This window comes from Carcharhinus amblyrhynchos, chromosome 27 (genome assembly GCF_965287045.1).
Source record: "Carcharhinus amblyrhynchos chromosome 27, sCarAmb.v2.hapA, whole genome shotgun sequence".
Taxonomy (NCBI): domain Eukaryota; kingdom Metazoa; phylum Chordata; class Chondrichthyes; order Carcharhiniformes; family Carcharhinidae; genus Carcharhinus; species Carcharhinus amblyrhynchos.
In genome coordinates this window covers 33,159,048-33,184,033 of record NC_137350.1, presented here as the reverse complement: position 1 = coordinate 33,184,033, position 24,986 = coordinate 33,159,048, and the positions used below count along the sequence as shown (strand labels likewise).

The 24,986-nt window shown below is 44.7% G+C and overlaps 1 protein-coding gene and 1 non-coding gene across 2 annotated transcripts in view; both read left to right on the top strand.

Moving 5' to 3' along the window:
- The first annotated feature begins 3,132 nt into the window (after positions 1–3,132).
- LOC145359340 (transcription factor CP2-like protein 1) overlaps positions 3,133–24,986 on the top strand; it is a 52,775-nt gene continuing 30,921 nt past the window's right edge. Inside the window, exons 1-4 of the mRNA XM_080213943.1 lie at positions 3,133–3,266; positions 14,236–14,387; positions 17,317–17,393; positions 18,380–18,485. Of these exons, the coding sequence (XP_080070069.1) occupies positions 3,181–3,266; positions 14,236–14,387; positions 17,317–17,393; positions 18,380–18,485 (421 nt within the window). The 5' untranslated portion in view covers positions 3,133–3,180. The remainder of the gene's footprint in view (positions 3,267–14,235; positions 14,388–17,316; positions 17,394–18,379; positions 18,486–24,986) is intronic.
- On the top strand, positions 15,882–15,953 carry trnac-gca (transfer RNA cysteine (anticodon GCA)). The gene has a single exon. It is a non-coding gene; the product is annotated as a tRNA-Cys (tRNA).

Sequence of the window (24,986 nt, the reverse complement as noted above, 5' to 3'; positions counted from 1 at the left end):
TAGGAGCAGAAGCTAAGCAAATTCAGCTCTTCGAGCTCCACCATGACTGATCTCTCCCTGGTCTCAAATCCACTTCCCCACTTGTTCCCCATATCCCTCTTTCCTTTTGTTTTGGTAGAAATATCTCTATCACCCTCTCGAAATCATTCAGACTCCACTGTGTTATGGAGCAGCAAGTTCCACAAATTCACCCACCCTCTGCAAAAAGCAGTTCCCCCTCATCTCAGTTTCACATCTCACCCTATACCTGTGATTTCTTGTTCTAGATTGCCCCATAAGAGGAAACATTTGATCTACTATTATTTTATCAATTCCTTTTAAAATTTTATATACCTCGATCAGATCCCTTCTCATCCTTTTAAGCTCCAGCGAGTATAAACCCAAACTGTTTAATCTCTCCTCGCACAAAGGACAAAGAGCACCACAGCATAGGAACAGGCCCTTCAGCCCACCATGTTGTCCTATCTAGACCAACCGCCTGTTCATGTGTCTATCCAGATAAGCCTTAAATGTTGCTAATGCGTCTGCCTCAACCATCCCACTTGGCAGTGCGATCCAGGCCCCCACCACCCTCTTTGTAAAAGACTTTCCCCCGCACATCTCACTGAACCTTTCCCCCCTTGTAATTATCATTTCTGCCCTGGGAAAAAGCTTCCACCCTAACCTATACCTCTCATAATTTTATAAACTTCAACCTCAGAATCAATCTGGTGAACCAAGGAACAGAAATTGCTGTGTGTGCTCTTCTTAAATTTCCAGTTAAGACAGCATCCTTGTCTATTGCATTACTTTCTACATGAATCTGAAATTGCAATTCGCAGTTTAGGGAAACAGTTGTTTAATACTTAGAACCTGATACCTATTGTTTGGCTATAAATACCTTATGTTTACCCTTGGGCACAATCACATAGAACACACGTATTCCACAGAATGGATCCTCGATATAATAGATCATTGTAGGAGCTCCCAGAGTACGCAAATTCTTGTAAGAATTAACCCTCTGTGTGTGTCAGCAGACAAATCCATCTCTCTAATGCTGAGTTCTTTTTCTTTTGTGCCTTATTCAGCAAGAACATAGTATTTACTCATTATTAAATAACAACTAACAATTAGGTTAATATCGCTGCCCCTCATCATCAGAGACCCAGGTTCAATTCTTGTGTCACTGCCTGCGTGGAGTCTGCATGTTCTCCCCATGTCTGCATGGGTTTCCTCTGGGTGCTTCGGTTTCCTCCCACAGTCCAAAAGATGTGCTAGTTAGGTACATTGGCCACACTAAATTCTCCCTCAGAACAGGCACCAGAGTGTGGTGACTAGGGGATTTTCATAGTAATTTCATTGCAGTGTTAGTGTAAGCTTAAAAAGTAAAGTTTATTTATTAGTCACAAGTAAGGCTTATATTAACACTACAATGAAGTTACTGTGTGTGAATCCCCTAATCGCCACATCCCAGCACCTGTTCAGGTCAATGCACCTAAGCGGCACATCTTTCAGACTGTGGGAGGAAGCTGGAGCACCCTGTGGAAAACCACACAGACACAGGGAGAACCTGCAAGCTCCACACAGTGACCCAAGCTGGGAATCGATCCCAAGTCCCTGGCGCTGTGAGGCAGCAGTGCTAATCACTGTGTCGCCATGCAGCCAAACTTGTGACACTAATAAATAAATTTTTTTTAACTACTTTGAACGCACAACTTACTATCATTTCTCTCTCCAGTGTTAATGTCAAAGTTGTGACACTAATGAATAAACTTTTCCCTTGGTAATGCACTAAAGCATTGGTCTATATGCTCAGAGCTCGGAGGGGATTCTAACCCTGCTGGCACGGTGGGAGATCTATGTAGGTAAAAGCTTGCCAAAGGGTTAGAATCCCCTCTGAACTCAGAGCACATAAACCAATGCTTCTGTGCAGTACCATGGGAAAAGTTTATTTATGGGCATCACAAGTAGGTTGACATCACCAATCGATGGGCTGAAGGGACGTATCTGCATTCTATGGCTCTCATTCAATTTTCCAGCATTTATCCCTTTTCCTTGAATGTTGATATTCAAATGCTCATCCAAATACTTTTTAAAGCTTGTAAGCTTCCCAGCCTCCACTACCTTCCCAGGCAGCGCGTTTCAGATTCTCATTACCCACTGAGTGAATTTTGTTTCTTTTAATTCCCCCTCTGAAACTCCTGCCCCTCAACCTAAAACTCTGCCCCCTCATGATTGACCCCTCAACCAAGGGGAACAACTGTTCCCTATTCACCCTGTCCATAGCCCTCGGAATCTGATACACCTCAATCATCACTCCCTTTGCCTTCACAGTGGGCAGCATTGCTGCTTCACAACAGCAGAGACCTGGGTTTGATTCCCAGCTCGGATCACTGTCTGTGAGGAGTCTGCATATTCTCCCCATGTCTGCGTGTGTTTCCTCCCACATTCTGAAAGATGTGCTGGTTAGATGCATTGACGTGAACAGGTGCCAGACTGTGGCAACTAGGGGAATTTCACAGTAACTTCATTGCAGTGTTAATGTAAGCCTCACTTGTGACTAATAGATAAAGTTTACTTTCTTCCCTGCTCCAGAGAAAGCAAATCCAAGCCTATCCAATCTTTCCGAAATAGCTCAAATGCTCCATCTCGAAATGAGTGGCAAAATCTTTTAAAAACTCTTGACATTTTTTTCCTCCATGGTTTTAATGGTTGCATTAGGCAATTAACTTTGAACAGTTCAGCTGCCCTGCAAAGTAACAAGCAGCGCATTTTTTTTGCCAATAGGTGCCAGCAACAATTTGTAAACTCGTGAAATAAAATGGGATGCAATGAACAGAAAATCAAAAGATTTGTGGCATGAAGAAAGTATATTCCTTTGCAAAAACCTGGATCAAAAACGTTCTTGTTTCTAGTTGGAGTCACACTGTTGCAGCAATGTTGTGGGCCAGTGGCCAGGTTTTCACAGGGCGTGGACTGATCATTCACCTGAAATGGCGTTTTAATGCAGTGCCTGAGGGGGCTGTTTCTCCTCTATTTGCATGTAAATTGCTGCGTAGAACTTTCCACCCATTTCCCTCCCGCCAGCTACTGCCTGCAGAATATAAGGACAGGAAGGGCAGGTGCTCAGTTTCCAGCTCCCTCCGACACCCAGCACACTGCTGCTCACCCCTTCAAACTTTCCCAGCCTGGAAATTCACCATGTTGTACTGGCACAACCAGACAGAGCATTACTGGCCAGCTCAAACAGAACACTACCACCAGTACGTCACTGCGAATGGAGGACGGTGAGTAAGAACATTGCTGTACAGAAATCTGTAGGCTTTTTGAGTTCTTTTTTAAAACTGGCCGTGTTTGATTTTTCCTTCAAGTACCTTTGCTGGGTGCAATTTTAATTCCCAAGAGAAAGTTGATAACAATCTGCGTATTGGTTTTGGCTTTACGGGCATTCTCTAACTCAGAGGTTGTGGAGTCAAAGTCATAACTAGGTTGACACTTCAATGCCGTACCGAGGGAGGGCTACACAGTCAGCGTTGCCAACTTTTGGGTGAAACATTAAATCGAGACTCTGTTTGTCTCTCAGGTGGATGTAAGTGATCCCAGGGCGCTATGTTGAAGGACAGAGGGTACTTGACGCAGAGGGAGTAAAGGTGTGGAATGCCCTGTCTGCAGCAGTTGTGGACTCGCCAACTTTAAGGGTGTTCAAATGGTCATTGGAAAGGCATATGGATAATATTGGAATAGTTTAGGTTAGAGGGCCATTAGATTGGTTCCACTGGTCGACGCAACATCGAGGGCTGAAGGGCCTGTACTGTGCTGTAATGTTCTATGTTCTACAGCTGCTGTCCTGGCCAATATTTATCCCTCAATCAACGTCACACAGTGGCACAGTGGTTAGCACTACTGCCTCACAGCGCCAGGGACCCAGGTTCAATTCTGGCCTCGGGTCACTGTGTGGATTTGAATCATAGAATCCTACAGTGCAGGGGGAGGCCATTCGGCCCATCGAGTCTGCTCTGATCACAATCCCACCCAGGCCCTATCCCCCTAATCCCATGTATTTACCCTAGCGAGCCTCACCCCCGGACACTAAGGGGCAATTTAGCATGGCCAATGCATCTAACCCGCACATCTTTGGATTGTGGAAGGAAACCGGAACACCCGGAGGAAACCCACGCAGACACAGGGAGAATGTGCAGAACCCACACAGACAGTGACCTGAACTGGGAATCGAACCCGTATCTTTGGTACTGCGAGGCAGCAGGGCTAATCACTGTGCCACCATGCCACTCATTAAGTTTGTACATTCTCCCTGTTTCTGTGCGAGTTTCCTCCCATAGTCCAAAGATATGCGGGTTAAGTTGATTGGCCATGCTAAATTGCCCTTAGTGTCAAAGGGATTAGCACAGTAAATATGTGGGATTACAGGAATAGGGCCTGGGTGGGATTGTGGTTGGTGCAGATTCAGTGGGCTTCTGCACTGTAGGGATTCTATGAAGGTGGACCGGAATTATCATTGCTGTTCCTGGGATCTTGCTGTGTACAAATTAGCTGCTGCCTTTCATACATTGCAATGTTTGGTTGTAAAGTGCTTTGGGACAACTGGTGCTTCTGAAAGGCGCAAGTCTTTTTTTTCTTCTGAGACTACAAAGACCCTAAAAATGATGTGCAGGTTAGATGGATTGGCCGTGGTAAGTAGCGCCTCAGTCTCCCAAGATGTGTGGGTTAGGTGGAGTAGCCATGGTAAATGCGTAGGGTTACGGGGATAGGGTGGGGGACAGAGTAGGTGCAGGTTCAATGGGCTAAATGGCCTCTTCTGCACTGTAGGGATTCTATGAAACTCCTGGTGACAGCTGGAGATGACCACAGTAGATTTGTTGAAATGTTATTTATATGTCAATTAAAGTCAGTTTGCTTCTGGGACAAAAGATTGCTGATCGCTATCCCCACTGCCCTGCCCCATGGGATTTGGGCCACATAAAACTCACTTGCAGCAGTGAGCAAGGAGCTGTTATCATTTCACTAAAATATTCAACTAAAGCTCTATCCACTTGTCAGTGTGGTTCAGATGAAAGGTTCTGCTCAGTCCACATGTGAATTATCACAACCTGTCCCGGGCACCATGCCTTAGTGGTCTTGGAGAGAAAGAGGAGTAGGTATGTTACCTGTGCGCCACGGAATACTTTACGGGGAGAAATTAAACAAACTAGGCTCATAGTCCCTGGAATTTAGAATGGGATTAAAATATTGAACATTTTAAGGGAACAAATAGATTGGATGATTGTTTCCACTGATGAGGGAGGGTCTAAGACTCAGGTGCAGGGTCTAAAATTTATAGCAGGTCTGTTCAGGAATGAAATTAGAAAACACCTCTTATTTCGTTGCATGATTGGAATTCTTTCCCTAAATGGCAATTTTTGATTGGTTGTTAATTTTAAAACTGAGATTCATTGCTGCTAGCCAAAGAAAACAAGAGATATGGGACAAAGGTGGGTATATGGGCAGCACGGTGGCACTGTGGTTAGCACTGCTGCCTTACAGTGCCAGGGACCCAGGTTCGACTCTGGCCTGGGGTAACTGTCTGCGTGGAGTTTGCACATTCTCCTCGTGTCTGCGTGGGTTTCCTTTGAGTGTTCTGGTTTCCTCCCACAGTCCAAAGATGTGCAGGTTGGGTGGATTGGCCATGCTGAATTGACTCTAGTGTCAGTGGGCTAGCTGGGATAGATGTGTGGAGTTACAGGAATGGTGCCTGGGTGGGATTGTAGTTGGTGCAGGCTTGAAGGGCTGAATGGACTCCTTCTGTACTGTATGGATTCTATAATATGGTGTTAGGTCACAGATGAGCCTGAATGGATGTGCGAGGAACTAATTTGCCTCTTCCTGTCGCCATGCTCCTATAATCCTCATAGAAACCTACAAAATGCTAGCAGGACTAGACAAGTTAGATGTGGGAAGGATGCTCCTGATGGTGGAGGTCTCCAGAACCAGGGGTCACAGTCTGAGGATACGGGGGTAAACCTTTTAGGACTGAGATGAGGAGAAATTTCTTCACCCAGAGAGGTGTGGAATTCGCTGCCACAGAAAGCAATCAAGGCTAAAACATTTTTATGTTTTCAAGAAGGAATTAGATATAGCTCTTGGTATCAAAGAGTATGGGGGGGATGGGGAGGGGAGTCGGGATCAGGAGTTGGATAATCAGCCACAATCATAATGAATGACAGAGCGGTAGAGAAAGGCTGGATGGTCTCCTCCTGTTCCTAGTTCCTATGCTTAAGGATTTTTATTAGTGTCACAAGTAGGCTCACATTAACACTGCGGTGAACTTACCGTGAAAATCTCCTTGTCACCACACTCCGGCATCTGTTTGAGTACACTGAGGGAGAAATTAGCAGGGCCAATGCACCCTAACCAGCACGTCTTTCAGACTGTGGGAGAAAACTGGGGCGCCTGGAGGAAACCCACATAGACACAGGGAGAACGCGCAGACTCTGCACAGACGGTGACCAAAGCCAGGAATCGCACAGGGGTCCCTGGCGCTATAAGCCACACTGTGTCACCCCATGCTACCAAGAACAGGGAGTTCTCTCATGTTCCCAACATGACTGGTTGTGGAGTCACCCTGCTGTGTTTCCCCTGGCAGTAACCCCACTTCAACAAATTAACTGAATGTAAAATGGTCTTTCTTGGTGTCCTTAAGGTGAAAGTCTCTTTTTTTAATCTAGAATGCACATTTGCTGATATCTTAAATCTGAATAAATCTTAAAGATTATATTTCCTACATATATTGCATGCTCCCTTTTTGGAAATTACCCATTGAGTGAATCAGGATTGAAGGAAAGCTGATTGATTCTAACTATTGAGAAGGCTACAAGAGATCCTGCAGTAAGCTCCTGAGACATTAGTGCTTGTGTGAAATTTCTCTGTCCAGTTTTTTAATGGAAACGTTTGCTTTACATAAATTAATTCCTCCGTTATGTCAGTAACAAATGAATCCCGTGTAATGCATGAAGCATTGATAAACTAACATCTCTGACTATCATGTCAGTGAGAGAATACTTGTTTAAAGTTAATTCTCTTCTCCTACTGTGAAAGTACTTGTTCAGGCTGGCCTCCACTCCAGAGACACATGAGAAACTCTCTGGTACTTATGTGGGAGATTTAAAAGTGAAGGACAATCAAATCCTCCAAGACTTAAATCCTGCTCCTATATCCATGGAGCAACCTTCAAAAGCTGCATTCACACTCCTGGACAGGATACAAGTAAAAACAAATGATTTACGTGGATATGGAACTTTTCATAATCTCAAGATATGAACAACTAAAATAGGTGCTCTGGTTTCCTCCCACAGTCCAAAGATGTGCAGGCTAGGTGGATTGGCCATGTAAATTGCTCTTTAGTGTCCCAAGATGTGTAGGTTAAAGGGATTAGTTGGGGGGGTCTGGGAATTGGGTGAGATGCTCTGTCAGGGAGTCAGTGCAGATTTGATAGGTCCAATAGTATCCTTCTGCACTGTGGGGATTCAGTACACCAAGTGTTTTAGTTGTGTGGTGTAGTCATTGTTGTAAGACAGACACAGCAGCTAACCCCACACAACAGCAACGTGACAATGACCAGGTCATTTTTGTGACGTTGAGTTAGGAATGAATGTGGACCAGGACCTTGTTCACTTCAACACTGTGCCGTGGGTTTGGCTGTATACACAGTAAGAAGTCTCACAACACCAGGTTAAAGTCCAACAGGTTTATTTGGTAGCAAATGCCACTAGCTTTCAGAGCGCTGCTCCTTCATTAGGTCTTTGTATACATCAGAAGGCAGACTCACTGCACAGTGTCAGCAGAAAGAGTACCTCTGACTGTGCAATCTTCCTTCACTGGAGCAACAGCCTAAATATTTGTGCTCAGGCTCCTGCAGTGGGACTCGAACCCACAACCTTTGAAATCAGGAGTGCTACCACTGAACCATCATTTTGAGAGGTGATCTCTCTAAACTAAAATCTCCCCGTCCCCGCCCGCCACCCCCATTCTAATTGCCTTTGTCATTCCTTGCTTCATTCACAGAATAGAGTTCCTGCAGTGCAGGAGGATGCCATCAAATCTGCATTGACTCTCTGTCAGAGTATCTCACCCAAGCCCATCTAATTCCCAAAACAGCCCAGTAATCCCTTTAACCTACACATCTTTGGACACTATGGGGCAATTTAGTTTCAGTTCTTCACATTTTCCTCTCTGTCCAAAGATGTGCAGGTTAGGGTGGATTGGCCATGTTAAATTCTCCTTCAATGATGGGGAATAGAGGGATACAGGCGGTTGGTCTAGATAGGACAACGTGATTGGTGCAGGCTTGGTGGAACGAAAGGCCTGTTCCTGTGCTGTGGTGTTCTTTGTTCTTTGCTCTTTGTCCCAAACAGGCGCCGAAATGTGGCAACTAGGGGATTTTCACAGTAACTTCTTTGCAGTGTGAATGTAAGCCTACTTGTGACTAATAAATAAATAAAAAGTAACCCCATGATATTGCTCGCAGTGTGTGGCTAATATGAAAGCAAGATGTGGAGATGCCGGCGTTGGACTGGGGTGGGCATATAAGAAGTCTCACAGCACCAGGTTAAAGTCCAGCAGTTTTATTTGGTAACACAAGCGTTTGGAGCTCTGCTCTTTCATTGCTCACCTGATGAAGGAGCAGTGCTCCAAAAGCTCATGATTCCAAATTAACCTGTTGGACTTTAACCTGGTTGTACAAAAGAAAAGTAATGATGTATCACATTATGCAACACATATTAATCTGCTGGTAAAATGCCACAAAGTTGAACTGTTATTAAGTAAATGCAACGTGAGTTAGTCTGCTTAAGATGCTGTCGATATTCTGGCTTTGGTATTTTCAATTGCTGTTTCTCTGTATACAGAAAACCAGTCAGGATAAAATACCCACTTGATCAGTACCCCATTCACCACCTTAAATATCAACTCCCTCCATGACCAGTACATATAGCAGCATTGTACAGCATATGTGTACTGTAGTAACTCATAATCATAGAATCTACAGTACAGAAGGGGGTCATTCAGCTCATTGAGTCTTCACCAACCACAATCCCACCCAGGCTCAGTCCCCATAACCCCATGCATTTTACACTAGCTAGTCTCCCAATCGCTAAGGGACAATTTAGCGTGGCCAATCCATCTAAACTGCACGTCTTTGGACTGTGGAAGGAAACAGAGCACTAGGAGGAAACCCACGCAGACATGGGGAAAATGTGCAAACTCCACACAGACAGTGACCCAAGCCAGGAATCAATCCTGGGTCCCTGGTGCTGTGAGGCACTGCCACCGTGCTGCCCGTATTTGACAGCAATTTCCAAGCCTACAGTCTCCACCTAGAGGGACTAGGATAGCAGACGCATGGAAATACCACCATCTGCAAGTTCCCCCGTCCAAGCCTCACATCATCCTGACTTGGAAATATATCGGCTGTTCCTTTGCTGTCACTGGGACAAAAACCAGGAACTCTCTCCCTAATAGCAATGTGGCCGTACGTACACCACCAGGACTGCAAGGGCTCAATGAGGCAGCTCAAGACCACCTTCCCAAGGGCAATTAGGGATGGGCAATAAATGCTGGCCTAACCAGCAACATTAATATTCTTTAAGGTATCTTTAAAAAAGGTAGGTTTCTTTAGGCTATTTGCAAGTGTAATATGCGTGAAGAAAATGTGTGACAATTCAATTGACAGCCAATGAATGGCTTTTTAAGTAGAACATGTTGGCCAATGTTTACACAGCAAGATCCAACAACCAACTAACCAACTGACATAAATAACCATTCAAATTTGTTTTTATGGTACTTGCTGAAGAAATGAACAATGACCAGTGCAGTGACAGAATTCCCCTGCTCTTCTCTAAGTTGTGCCACAGGAGGTTTACTTACAGCTGGGCAAGCAGACTAGGCCATAGCTAGTCAACCTCCAACAATGCAAGGGCCACTCAGCATTGTGCCAACATGTCATTCCATATGTTATGCTCAGGTCTTGAATTGGGGCTTGAACCCACAACATTCTGAGTCGAAGGCTGGAGGACTATCCTTGGACACAATATACTGTTCTTGCTTTTGGTCAGAAGCCTCACAGCGCCAGGGACCTGAGTTCGATTCCCAGCTTGGGTCACTGTGTGTGGAGTCTGCATGTTCTCCTGTGTCTGCGTGGGTTTTCTCCAGGTGCTCCAGTTTCCTCCCGCAGCCTGAAAGATGTGCTGGTTAGATACATTGGCCATGCTAAATTGTCCCTCAATGTATCTGAACAGGCGACAGAGCGTGGTAACTAGGGGATTTTCATAGTAATTTAATTGCAGTGTTAATGTAAGCGTACTTGTGACACTAATGAACAAATTTTAAACTTAAAACTTAAGGCATAAGAAATAAGAGCAGGAGTAAACCAGATGGCCTGTCAATCCTGCTTTGCCATTCATTACGACCATGTTTGATCTTGGGCTTCAATTGCATTTTCCTGCCTGTTCCCTGTATCCCTTAATTCCCTGAAGGACCAAAAATCTGTCTATCCCAGCCTTAATGGAGCCTGTTAGCTTGCCCAGAGTTGTTAGTCCAAGAAAATGTTATGTGTTTGTGTGTGTGTCCTGGTGTAACAGACCGAGTAATTGCAGACTCTCCAAATCTGATAAGAATTGGTATTGTTGTAATATTTTGAGGTTACAATACCACCTGTGAGGAGAGTAAGGATAGTTTGGGGAGGTGATGGCCTAGTGGTATTACCGCTAGGCTATTAATCCAGAAACTCGGCTAATGTTCTGGGGACCGAGGTTCAAATCCCACCACAGCAGATAGTGGAATTTGAATTCATTACAAAAAAAATTGGAGTTACGAGTCTAATGATGACTACAAAACCATTGTCAATTGTCACAAAAACCCGTCTGATTCAATGATGTCCTTTAGGGGAGGAAATTTGCTACCCTTTCCTGCTCTGGTCTACATGTGATTCCAGAGCCACAGCAATGTGGTTGACTCTCAACTACCTTTGGGCAACTAGAGATGGGCAATAAATGCTGGCCAGCCAACAATGCCCATGTCCCACGAATGAATTAAAAAAAACTCATTGCCATTATAGCATCATCTATTTTGCTATGGAAGAGCTTGCATTTATATAGCACCTTTCACAACCTCAGGACATCCCAAAGCACATTACAACAAATGAAGTATCTTTCAGATGCAGCAATTGATTTGTGTATAGCTAGGTCTACAATAAAACAAATGGTGAGATCATCTACTTTTCCAGAGCCCGACCACCTCTTGTAGTGCAGCACTCCCTCAGTACTATAAGTGGAATATAAATTGGTCAAAGGATAACTATTGGCTAGAGAATGGGGAGATCTACCCTTTTGCTGTTCACACAAGTGTCATGAGATCTTTTACATTCTCCTTAGAAGATAGATTGGGCTTGTTTAATGCTTCACTCAAAAATGTCATCTCCGACTGTGCTGTATGCCCTCAGTGCCACACTGGAATATCAGCCTAGACACAGTGCTGGGATCTCCGGAGTTGAATTTGATTTCAATTAAGCTGAAGAAATGGCCACGTTACCCATTGAGTTAAGTGTTATAGTCATGCCAGAGTCAAAAAATGCGAGGGTTTTACTATATTATGTATGGTGACATATATTTAGTTAAGTTAATTTTGTTAGCGTCACAAGTAGGCTTACATTAACATCGCAATAAAGTTATTGTGGAAATCCCCTAGGCGCCTGTTCGCGTATGCTGAGGGAGAATTTAGCATGGCCAATGCACCTAACCAGCATGTCTTTTGGACTGTTGAAGGAAACTGGGGCACCTGAAGGAAACCCATGCAGACATGGGGAGAATGTGCAGACTTTTCACCTCAGAATCGAACCACTGTGCCACCATACCGGGTTAGCATTCCTGCCTCCTGAGCCAGAAACTCAGGGTTCGAGTCCCATTCCAGGGAATTACTAGCAATGGAGACAGATGAAAGTCTGCCTTAATGCATCACCAGGTGTGGGAAGAGAATTGGAATTTTGATCCAAAAAAGCTTGTGTCTTATTTTTGGCTCATTTTCTGCACTGCAGGGAATCTATGATTTTAAATTGCAAATGATTTAAAATGTTTTAAAAATTCTGAAAGAAAATATGGATATAATATGTCAGCTGAAAGAGAAATTCCTCTGGAGGAGTTAAAGAGCTTTGAGGAGTTATATCAGAGTCCTGAGGCTATAATCTGCACTTATTCAGAAAGTGAGTCTTTATTTTCTCTAAAATTTCTCACAAAATGTTTTAATATTGTCAAATATTTCCCATCGTCCCCTGAAGGTTCAGTTCTATGGTATGCCTTACATTACCTAGCCCCAAATTGGTGGTATTCTTGTGCGATCCCAGACACTGAGCACTATTCAACTGTAGCTGCATCACAGCAGAGCCCATTTTAGTCTGTCCCCACATGTTTAGGAGTCGTTGATATGTAGAAAATAAGAGCAGGATTAGGCCACTCAGTCCTTCACGCCTGCCAGCCATTCAATATGATCATGGCTGATCCTCTATCACAACATCATACTCCACTCTCTCCCCATCTCCCATGACACCTCCAGTGTCTAGAAATCTATCTATTTCCTTCTGAAATACATTCAGTGACTTTCTGGTCCACAACCTTCCAGAATTCTACAGGTCCAGCATCAACAATGGCAGCTGTGCTAACCTTTCCACCCCTTGCTCTGTGGATACTGAGCTAGGTTGTGGCACCTCTACGATTACCCTGGCAGTTGGCATGGTGGCACAGCGGGTAGCACTGCTGCCTCACAGCGCCAGGGAATGTAGTTGGTACAGACTTGATGGGCTGAATGGCCTCTTTCTGGACAGTAGAGTTTCTATGATTTTATGACTCTGCTTTCGAGACATGCTTCACTGACCTGTCAGTGAAACTACAAATAGAAGCTTTCCTACAGCAGCAATTTTGCTCCAGTGGTTTAAGAAATAGAAACCACTTCATTCTAGATTCACACTCCAGAATTTACTGATATCTTTGCTTAGATATGCCATCGTTTGCTGAGATTATAACATGAGGCCCTGTCTGCCTTCATATGTGGAAGTAATTTTTTTGATGATTCGTTTCTGGGACGTTGGTGCTGCCAGCTGGCCAGTATTTATTGCCCATCCCTAGATGGCTGAGGGCAATTGAGAGTTAACCACATTGCTGTGACTCTGGAGTCACGTGTAGGCCAGAGCTGGTAATGATGGCTGATTTCCTTCCCTAGAGGGACGTTATTGAACTAGATGGGCTTTTCCAACAGTCGACAATGATTTTGTAGTCATCAGTAGATTCTTAATTCCAGATTATTTTTATTGAATTCAAATTCCACTACCGGCCGGGGCAGGATTTGAACCCGGATCCCTCAAACATTAGTTGAGTTTCTGGATTAAGAGCCTAGCAATAATACCACTAGGCTATCACCTCCCCAGCAAAATGATCCCATGATATTGTGTCAGTAAAGTGTAGGAGATTTCTCGTCTCCCCTCTTCCACCAACACCCCCCCCCCCACCCCCACTTCCACAACACCCCCCACCACCACCAATGTATCCTTCACCCAGCATCATTAGATTATCCGGCCATTATTGAATGTGTCTGGGATCTTGCTGTGATAAATCACAACAGTGACTATATTCCAATTCCCTTCCTCTTAGGCAGTCCCTCAGGATGGAGGATGATTTACTTCCATTCTGTTTTGATGGACTCTGAGATGGCTGCCACGTCTTCTGTGCGAACTCCAGACTCTGCCACAAGCGGGGCAGGTAGTCCTTGAAGGGCTGGGTAGATGGACTGTTTGGAGTTTGTGCGCTCACTCCAATGCCTTGCCTTTATTGCTGCGTTCTCCTGACAATCTCTCAATGTGTTCGGTGCCTGCATGAACTTGCTCCACTTTGGTTAGTTACAAGCCAGGGAGCCCCATGAGTCAATGGGTACATTTGATTCTTCAGAAATGCTTTGAAGACATCCCTAAACCCAAACCTGCTGAGTCTGGGTCCCCAGTTGCTTCAGGAATCTGGTGTGAGCACTTTCGTTGGTTGTAGAACACTTTGGGATGTCCCGCGGTGCCATAGAGATGGAAATTCTTGTTTCTTTCAATCTCATGAGAAAACTGTTGAAAAAGACAATGAAACCTCCGTTTTTGTTACCCCCGATATCAGCACCAGCAAAATAGTCAAGGCTTTACTCTGTTCTGTGAAGTGACTGCAAGTTTTCTTCTTTCAGTGAGATGTTGCCCTTACCACTCTTCAAGCACGAAGACTCGGCCCTCTCATCTGACCATGAAGCGAGTGCCATTACCTTCCAGTACATACTGGGTGCAGCTACATCACCTGCGGTTAAACTGCACGAGGAGACACTCACTTACCTCAACCAAGGTATGCTGAGCAAAGTGGCCGAATTACACAAGATAGGCACAGAATAGGGAAGTCACCCTAACTCGAGCATCCAATAAAACCTTGCACACCCTCTGTAGCAAAGGGATTCTCTCCCCATTTCTTCCCTCTACAGGTACCATCTCCCCATTTCCCCAGTAATCTATCTAAAAGGTCCACTTCATCTTGACTCCTTGAGTAAAGTAGGACTCCCAAACATCAGTTCAAAATGAACCTTTTACTCGTTTGAATGCATGTTCCCTTGGCCAACTGTTACTGTTTAGTTTGATGTCATGTTCTGGATTAGGTTTTTTTTTAAGATGTTTATCTTACAATGCACTCAGAGATCGTATCACAATCATCATAGAACATAGAATGGCTACAGTGCAGAAAGAGGCAATCCAGCCCATCAAGTCTGAACCTACCACAATCTCACTCAGGCCCTATCCCCGTAACCCAATGCTAGCTAGTCTCCCTGACACTCAGGGGCAATTTAGCATGGCCAATCCACCTAGCGTATCTTTGGACTCATCTCCATTTCAAAAGTAGAAAGTCCCAAGTCCCTCAATCTTTCTTCATGAGTCAGACTTGGCTCTGCTGAAAGGTTTGCAACATAACACAGCTGCTCTGTAAGTGACTTGTCCCATTTGCTTCCCATTGCTGAATAGAGTCAGTCATTAAGGCACAGAAGGAGGCCAATCAGCCCATTGAGTCCATGCTGGCTCTCTGCAGAGCAATCCAGTCAGCCCCATTGCCCGATATTCCTACAGGTTTATTTTCCACAACTGCCCATCCAATTTCCTTTTGAAATGTTTAATCTATCCAACTCCCGTCGCTCTCATAGGCAACGAGTCCCAAATCATTACCACTCGCTGCACAAAGAAAGTCTTTCCTCGCGTCTCTCATATGTCCTTCACAGAGTCACAAAGTTGTTACAGGGCAGAAGAAGTCCATTTGGCCCATCTTGTCTGCACCAGCTCTCTGAGTGACCAATTAACTTAGTGCCATTTCCCCTGCCTTCTCCCCGTTGCTCTGCACATTCTTCCTTTCCAGATAACAATCTGATTCGGTTTTGAAAGCAAAAGTATAATTTTTATAATCCTTTCCTCTTCCTCCAGCTGTTTGCTACTGACGGATTCTCCAGTCTCACCGGCAGTGCACCTATTTCCCCCCCACTTCCCAACTTGTTTTCCAGCACCATGTGGTGGAATCAATGGGAAATTCCATTGACAGCGGGGGGAGCTGAAGGTCCCACCACCAGTGACCGGTACCCCACCTTTCACTGCTGACAAAACTGCTGACGGGAGGCTGGAGAATTCCGGCCATGGTCTCCTTGTCAGGCAGCTCCTTGCACTTTGTACCAAATGATGATCCTGACCAGATGAGTGTTGCTAGGCTGTTTGATCTTGGAACACTCTCATAGCCAACGTCAATCCTCTTTCCCTTTAGCATCCACCTCAACAGGGATTTCTGGATTAATCAACACCCATGACATGAGGGGGTATAGCTCAGTGGTAGAGCATTTGACTGCAGATCAAAAGGTCCCCAGTTCAAATCTGGATGCCCCCTATCTAATATTTATCTTAGCAAAATAAAAATTAAAGTCACACACCCCACCCTTCCGCAGTTTGTAACTGCAGCAATGAGCTATAATAATCCTGAAATGAGCTTTTTGGTGCCACTACTGAAAGAGTGGAAGATTTTTTTGGGCAGCATGGTAGCACAGTGGTTAGCGCTGCAGCTTCACAGCTCCAGGGACCTGGGTTCGATTCCCAGCTTGGGTCATTGTCTGTGAGGAGTTTGCGCATTCTCCCTGTGTCTGTGTGGGTTTTCTCTGGGTCCTTTGGTTTCCTCCCACAGTCTGAAAGATGTGCAGGTTAGGTTGATTGGCCAAGCTAAATTGCCTGTTAGTGTCCTGGGACGAGTGGATAAGTATGTAGAGATCAGGCTTGGGTGGGATTGTTGTTGGGGCAGACTTGATGGGAAGAATGGCCTCTTTCTGCACTGTCAGGTTTCTAACACCCATTTGCATTTATATCGTACCTAAGGTGTGATAAAACATCCCAAAGAGGCTTCACAGAATTAGCATCATCAAACAAAACTTCACACTTTTTTTAATTGTGGGGTGTTACTGGCTGGTCAGCATTTATTGTCCATCCCTAGTTGCCTTTAGAGTTAAGATTGTCATGGCTCTGGAGTCAGACCAGGTAAGGACGGCAGATTTCCTTCCCTAAAGGACATTAATGAACCAGATGGGTTTTTCCCCGACAATCAGCAATGGTTTCATGGTCATCAGTAAATTCTTAATTCCGGATATTTTTTATTGAATTCAAATTCCACCATCTGTCGTGACAAGATTCGAACCCAGGTCCCAAAAACATTAGTTGAGTTTCTGGATTAATAGTCTAACGATAATACCACTAAGCCATCGCCTCCCCTGAGGAAGGCAAAGAAAGAATGTAAGGTCAGGTGACCAAAGGGTTGATCAAAGGTAGGTTTTCAGGAGCGAGGTGGAGAGTTTTAGGCTGGGAATCTCAGAGCTTTAGGTTCTGGCAGCTGATTGCACAGACGCCAATGGCCTGGCCTTGAAAATCTGCTTACACCAGAGGCGAACATTAGAGGAGAACAGAGATCTCGTAGGGTTGTGGAGTTGGAGGAGATTACAGAGATGGGGAGAAGACAGGGTCACGGATTGGGAAGCCTAGTTGGCTTCCTACTTTGGGCACTGCACACTGAGGAGTATTATATTTCCACAATTGCTGCCCAGCTGAGAACAGGCACCTCACGGTAGAGCCTGGAGTTTGATCTTAGGGCCCTGCCAAATTGTGGGTTTTTTAACACAATGGATAAAGTTACTGAGGAGAGTGATAAAGAGATCTGAAAGCATTTGAGCTGTTCCTTTGGCTACATGTGTCTGTTGTTTCTTATTCAGGTCAATCATATGAGATCCGCATGATGTGTAATCAAAATATGAGGGGACTATTGGAGCCAAATGGGAAGTTGTTGAAGGTGAGTGTGGGGAAGGGAGCATGGTCAAGAAGAATAAAGGTCTAAATGTGGGTTAGGAAGTTCCAAGCAGATACACCAAATGCTGAGGAACAATGACAATAGTTTCCTACACAACTTATTGATTTGGCATTTGCTTACCAGCAGAGCTTACCCAGCACAAAGCAAAATACTGCGGATGCTGGAAATCTGAAACTCCTGGAAATACTCAACGGGTCAGGCCGAGAGAGAGAGGGAACCCTGCAATGGTAGTGAGCTGTGGAAACCACAGGCCCTGGGACCCCAACGCTGAGGGCTTTCCATCTGGGGCTTTAGCATTAGTCAGGCAGCAAGATGGAATGTCAATGCCTGCCTGTGGGGGGCAAATGATTAGGACATTGCAAAGAAAGAGAGGGGAAAGGAGAAGAAGTGTGGGAAGGAAATTCCAGAGAATGGGGCCTAAACATGGCCACCAAGGACGGAGTGAAGGAACTCAAGGATGGGCAAGACTGCAGGATTGGAAGAATGCAGGATTCACAGAATCATATAACTTATGGAATCCCTACAGTGCAGAAGGAGGCTATTTGGCCCATTGACTCTGCACTGACTGTCTGACAAAGTCCCAATCCCCATAACTCCACGTATTTATCCTGCTAATCCCCCAAACCTACACACCTTAAGACATGAAGAAACAATTTAGCATGGCCAACCCACCTAAGCTGATATCTTTGGAGCGTAGGAGGAAATGGGTGGAAACCCACACAGACACGGGGAGCACGTGCAAACTCCACACAGACAGTCACCCACGTCAAGAACTGAACCCGGGTCCCTGGCATTGGTGAGGCAGCAGTGCTAACCACTGAGCCATCACCATTCTCAAAGGGCAGCTGATTGCAGACGGGTGACGATATTATATCAGGTGGTTGGGGAAGGAGGAACTCTGTTACCGTAAACAATGTTGAGTCCCCGCCTGCCCACAGTCATCCTTTTTCATCATTTTGTTTTTGCAGAGTATAGTCAGGGTGGTCTTTCATGACAGACGTCTGCAGTACAGTGAACACCAACAGTTCCAAGGCTGGAAGTGGAACAGGCCAGGAGACCGACTGCTTGATATTGGTATGTTCCATTTACCATCCGCATTATGGATGACCCTGAGGACAGCTTCCAGTGAAGGAATCCTTCCCGCTATAGAACATAGAACATAGAACATAGAACATAGAACACTACAGCACAAACAGGCCCTTCGGCCCACAAGTTGCACCGATCACATCACCTACCAACCTACAGACCTATCTATAACCCTCAATCTCATTAAACCCCATATACTCATCCAGAAGTCTTTTAAAAGACCCCAGCGAGTTCGCCTCCACCACCACTGACGGCAGCCGATTCCATTCACTCACCACCCTCTGAGTGAAAAACGTACCCCTAACATCACTTCTGAACCTCCCTCCCCGCACCTTAAATCTGTGTCCTCTCGTAGCGACCATTTCAACCCGGGGAAATAGCCTCTGAGAGTCCACCCTATCCATTCCTCTCAACATTTTGTAAACTTCTATCAGGTCGCCTCTCAACCTTCGTCTCTCCAGGGAAAAGAGTCCCAGCTCCCTCAACCTAACTTCATAAGGCATGCCTCCCAGTCCAGGCAACATCCTTGTAAATCTCCTCTGCACCCTTTCAATAGCTTCTACATCTTTCCTATAGTGAGGCGACCAGAACTGCGCACAATACTCCAAATGAGGCCTGACAAGGGTCTTATAAAGTTCCAGCATTACCTCCCGACTCCTAAACTCAATCCCTCGATTAATGAAGGCCAGTACACCATACGCCTTCTTGACCACCTCCTCCACCTGCGAGGCCGATTTAAGAGTCCTGTGGACCCGGACCCCAAGATCCTTCTGCTCCTCAACACTACTCAGACTTCTGCCCTTGATAGTGTACTCGTTCATCCCGTTGGTTCTGCCAAAATGGACGACTACACATTTATCCGCGTTGAAGTCCATCTGCCACTTCTCCGCCCAGTCCTGCATCCTATCTATGTCCTGCTGCAACTTTTGCCATCCTTCCAGATCATCCACAACACCACCGACCTTCGTGTCATCAGCGAACTTACTTACCCATCCCTCCACTTCCTCATCCAGGTCATTTATGAAAATGACAAACAACAAGGGTCCCAGAACAGATCCTTGAGGCACTCCGCTGGTGACTGACCTCCATTCAGAAAAAGCCCCATCCACAACCACTCTCTGCCTTCTGCAGGCAAGCCAGTTCTGGATCCACAAGGCCAAAGGCCCTTGGATCCCATGCCCTCTCACCTTCTCAAGAAGTCTTGCATGGGGGACCTTATCAAACGCCTTGCTGAAGTCCATGTACACTACGTCCACGGCACTTCCTTCGTCAATGTGTTCAGTCACATTATCGAAGAACTCAACTAGGCTTGTAAGGCACGACCTGCCCTTGACAAATCCATGCTGACTATTCCTGATCATGTCAAACCTCTCCAAATGTTCGTAAATCTTGTCCCTCAGAAGCCTCTCCATCAGCTTACCAACCACTGAGGTCAGACTCACCGGTCGGTAATTTCCCGGGCTATCTCTGTTCCCTTTCTTAAAAATAGGAACTACATCCGCAATCCTCCAATCCTCTGGAACCTCTCCCGTCTCCATTGACGACGCAAAGATCATCGCCAGGGGCTCTGCAATCTCTTCCCTCGCCTCCCACAGTATCCTGGGGTACATCCCATCTGGTCCCGGCGACTTATCTACCTTGATAGAATTCAAAAGTTCCAACACATCCTCCTCCTTAATATTCACGTACTCAATCCTTTCCATCTGCTGCAAATCCATAACAAAATCTCCCAGATCGGCTTCCACCGTGAATACTGAGGCGAAGTACTCGTTAAGCACCTCCGCCATTTCTTCTGGTTCCACACAAACCTTTCCCCCCTCACCTTTTATAGGTCCTATCCCTTCTCTTCTTATCCTTTTACCTTTCACATATTTATAGAAGGCCTTGGGATTCTCCTTAATCTTACTCGTCAAGGTCTTCTCATGACCCCTTCTGGCTCTCCTAATTTCCCTTTTAAGTTCCCTCCTACAGTCCTTATACTCCTCAAGATCTTTAACATCTCCTAATTCCCTGAACCTCTTGTACACTATCAAAAAAAACTGTACCAGTAATCGGCCTAATTTCACATTCAGCAATCCCAACAGAGTTGCAATGCTTCAAGATGGCCTGGGATGCTGGACTCAGTATCTTCATAAAACCTAATTAAACACTCCACTGATGTCTCAGTTACTGAAATACATTGTGCTGTATTGTCTATGGAGTCTGCACAACGTTCCTCTGGGTGCTCTGGTTTCCTCCCACACTCCAAAGATGTGCAGGTTAGGTGGATTGGCCATGCTAAATTGACCCTCAGTGTCCACAGATGTATACTTTGGGAGGATTAGCCATCGTTGCCGGAATAGAGCAGGGGTGTGGGCCTAGGTAAGATGCTCTTTTGGGGGCGGTGCAGACTCGATGGGCCGAATGTACTTCTGTGCTTGAGAATTCTGTGGTTCTAATGCATATTGAACCATCCAAACTGCAAATACTCAGATTGGATTCCTGGCCTGTGACAGTCTGAGGCAGATAACATTGTTGTATGGTGGAGACATGTTGGGACTTTTTTGTAGCAATGTGTCTCAAAGCACTTCACAGGGACAAAATCAAACAAAACATGAAGCAGATATTTGGACAGCTTGGTGTAAAGATTTTGATTTGATTTATTATTGTCACATGTATTAGCATACAGTGAAAAGTATTGTTTCTTGCGTGCTATACAGAGAAAGCATACCATTCATAGAGAAGGAAATGAGAGAATGCAGAAAGTAGTGTTACAGTCATCACTAGGGTGTAGAGAAAGATCAACTTCATGCAAGCTAAGTCCATTCAAAAGTCTGACAGCAGCAGGGAAGAAGCTGTTCTTGAGTCAGTTGGTACGTGACCTCAGACTCTTGTATCTTTTTCCTGACAGAAGAAGATGGAAGAGAGAATGTCAGGGGTCGTGGGGTCCTTAGTTATGCTGACTTAAAAGGACAGAGAGAAGACAGAGTTTAGGGAGGAAATTCCAATGGAGATGGGAGTGAAATTACCTGATTGTCCTTATCCGGAGCCAGGATAACACGATCAGTGACTTGAAAATCCTGTGGAAGATTACAAAAAATGAAATGCATTTGATCAAATACAGCTTGGGGATACAGCTTAGTGGTAGAGCAATTACCCCCAGTCAAGCCATCCTTGGTCCAAACCCAGGTGCCTCTATCCTTCGTCTGGCATGCAGAGCCTGGGAGTGTGGAGGAGGCAGGTTCAATCAAGGCATTCATAGAAACATAGGAGCAGGAGGAGGCCATTTGGCCCTTTGAGCCTGTTCCACCATTCATCGCGATCATGGCTGATCATCCAACTCAATAGCCTACTTCTGCTTTTCTCCCATAACCTTTGATCCCATTCACCCCAAGTGCTATATCCAGCCAGCTCTTGAATACATTCAATGTTTTGGCACCAACTACTTCCTGTGGCAATGAATTCCACAGGCTCACCACTCTTGGGGTGAAGAAAGATTGCCTCACCTGCGTCCTAAATGGTCTACCATAAATCCTCAGACCTGGACCCCTGGTTCCGGACTCCAATTGATGAGGGCTTTAGGTAATTATTTGAAGGGAAACAATGTTCAGGGGAAGGGGGGAAAGGCAGGAGAATGGCACTAAGTCATAATGCTCGTTTTTAGGGTTGGTGTAGTTGTAATGGGCCAAACGATCTCCTTCTGTACTCCAATAATTCTGTCATCTTGTGAAATATCAAATGTCATTGTCCTCTTCTGCCTGGGCTGCAGAAGGAAAACATGTTCAATGAATTAGAATGATAATTAATACATTATTAGACTCTGTTAGTGAGAATATAGGGATAACTTTGTGAATTTGCACCCAGTAAGGAGCATTGCCTGTCAGAAGCACATATTGAGATTTGACACAAAGATCAGCAGGTTTCATTATAATTGCCCAAAGGGAAATCTAACCAGCACAAAACAGTGGAGCTCACATTTGTAAGTTTTACCCTTGCAAGTTGTCAAGTGTTGATTAATGATTCAGGTATACAGGGTGCAGATAGGGCTCTGTTCACCTTACGTCTTGTTTCCACTGCACACAGTGAAACTTGTTTCCCCTCGATACCTGATAAAGTCAGAGCCTTGTGCTGTTTACATTAGATGGTGCTGGTGATAATTCTGCAAGGAAAAAAAGCAAAGGAGAATGAGACAAAAGAGAGCAGTTTACATTATCTCTGTATTCAAAGAGGACTAAATAGTGAAAAATCCACATTTTATTGCACGCCACCTGCTTTGCACAGGATCCTTATGCAAAAGAGGATTCCGGTGTCCTGCTGTTGTCCCTGTTCCATAACAACAAAGACCTGCATTCATATAGCACCTTCCACAGTCATAGGATGTACCAAAGTATATTACAGCCTTCCTCCAAGATGGTGCCAGAGTGAGGCAACTTCTTGCAAGTTGTGCCCAGCATACCTTTTAATTCTATCCTTTACTCTCATTCCAAGCTTCTAAAACTTCATTCTAACTCTTTTAAACTCTACGTTTACACTAGCTATGACTGTAACACTACATTCTGCACCCTCTTGTTTCCTTCCCTATGAACAGTATGCTGTCTGTATAGCACGCAAGAAACAATACTTTTCACTATGTTAATACATGTGACAATAATAAATCAAATCAAAAAGTACCTCTGAAGTGCAGTCATTATTGTTTTTTTTAAAGTTTGTTTATTAGTCACAAGTAAGCTTACATTAACACTGCAATGAAGTTATTGTGAAAATCCCCTGTTGCCACACTCAGTGCCTGTTCGGGTACACTGAGGGAGAATTTAACGTGGCCAATGTACCTAACCAGTATGTCTTTCAGACTGTGGGAGGAAACCCTTACAGACATGGGGAGAAGGTGCAGACTCCACACAGTGACCCAAGCTAGGAATTGAACCCGGATCCCTGGTGTTGTGAGGCAGCAGTGCTAACCACTGTCACCCCGTGCTGCCCAGCAACTGCTGTTTGAACACAGCAAGATCTCACAAACAACAGCATGATAAGGAGCAGATGATATGTTTTGTTGATGATGTTTGAGGAAGTTTGGAGGAAATTATATGACTAACTCTTATTGGCAAGTTTCTGAGCCTTTGAGTTACGGCAGGGAGTGTTATGATTCACAATGTAATTTTGCTTTTGATTGACATGTATACTTAAAATCAACAGGATTTAATGTAGAGGTCACTCATTTGTTGGAACCTTTGTCCTTGACTTAACAACTATCTCACTGATAGGGGGAGCTTGATTAAAGTGTTAACATACGCAAAATCCATCAAACAAATGTGTAATTCCCAATCGCCATGTGTTACGGCAGGGTACTGCAGATAACCAAAGTGCTGGGAAAGAACTTGTATTTTGGTAAGAAGAATAAAGGAGCCGAATACTATTTAAAATGGAGGAAAACTGCAGGAAGTTGCAGCACAGAGGGATTTGGAAATCCTCGTGCATAAATTACAAATATCTTGCACGTAAGTTCAGCAGGTAATAGAACAGGCATATGAATATTGGCCTTTTAATTCAAAGGGAATGAAGTATAAAAATGGGGAAGTCTTGCGAAAATTGTACAAGGCATAGTTAGACCAAACCTGGAATACTGGGAACAGTTTTGGTCCCCTTACCTAGGGAAATGTATATTGGTATTGGAGACAGTCCAGAGAAGGTTCACTAGGTCGATCCCAGGTATCGAGGCATTTTCTTATGCGGAGACATTGGCTCGAAGGGCTGAATGGCCTATTCCTGCTTCTAGTTTCTATGACTGATCTGATGTGATAATCCTCGCATCGGAAAATGCCTCAATACCTGGGATCAACCTGGTTAACCTTCTTTGGACTGTCTCCAATACCAATATATATTTTCCTGGATAAGAGGACCAAAACTGTTCACAGTATTCCAGCTGTGGTCGAATTATTGCCTTGTATAATTTTCACAAGCCTTCCCTATTTTTATTCTTCTTTCCCTTTTGAGATAAAGGCCAATATTCATTTTGATCATTGAATTCAATATCCTGATTGCACCCTCCCCATGGTCTCATTGGCAGAGAAATGGTCTACTTCTGCACCTGCATATTATGGTCTTAACATCAAAGCACGGAATAGTACAGCCCGGAAGGAGATCTTTCAGCCCATCGAGTCTGTACTGGTCTTTCGAAAAGCAACCCAATTGGTCCCTCTCCACTGCTCTTTCTCAATATCACTGCAATGTTTTCTCCTTTCAATCAACCTATCAGGCAGTGCAATCCAAATCATAATCACTCAGAACAGACAATGCAACATAGATTTCTTATAGACCAATGGCCCACTGAAGGCTTTGGTTGACATCTGCAATTAAATTGTTTGAAATTCTTTCATGAAAGGAGAAATATCCTTAACACTTGAAAATATTCTAGCATTCAACAGATTCCTGGCACAATTGTATGACCAATGGAATATAATAGCTCCATAAGACAGCCTATCCACTGGGAGTGTTAAGGAGCCTTGTAGCCAT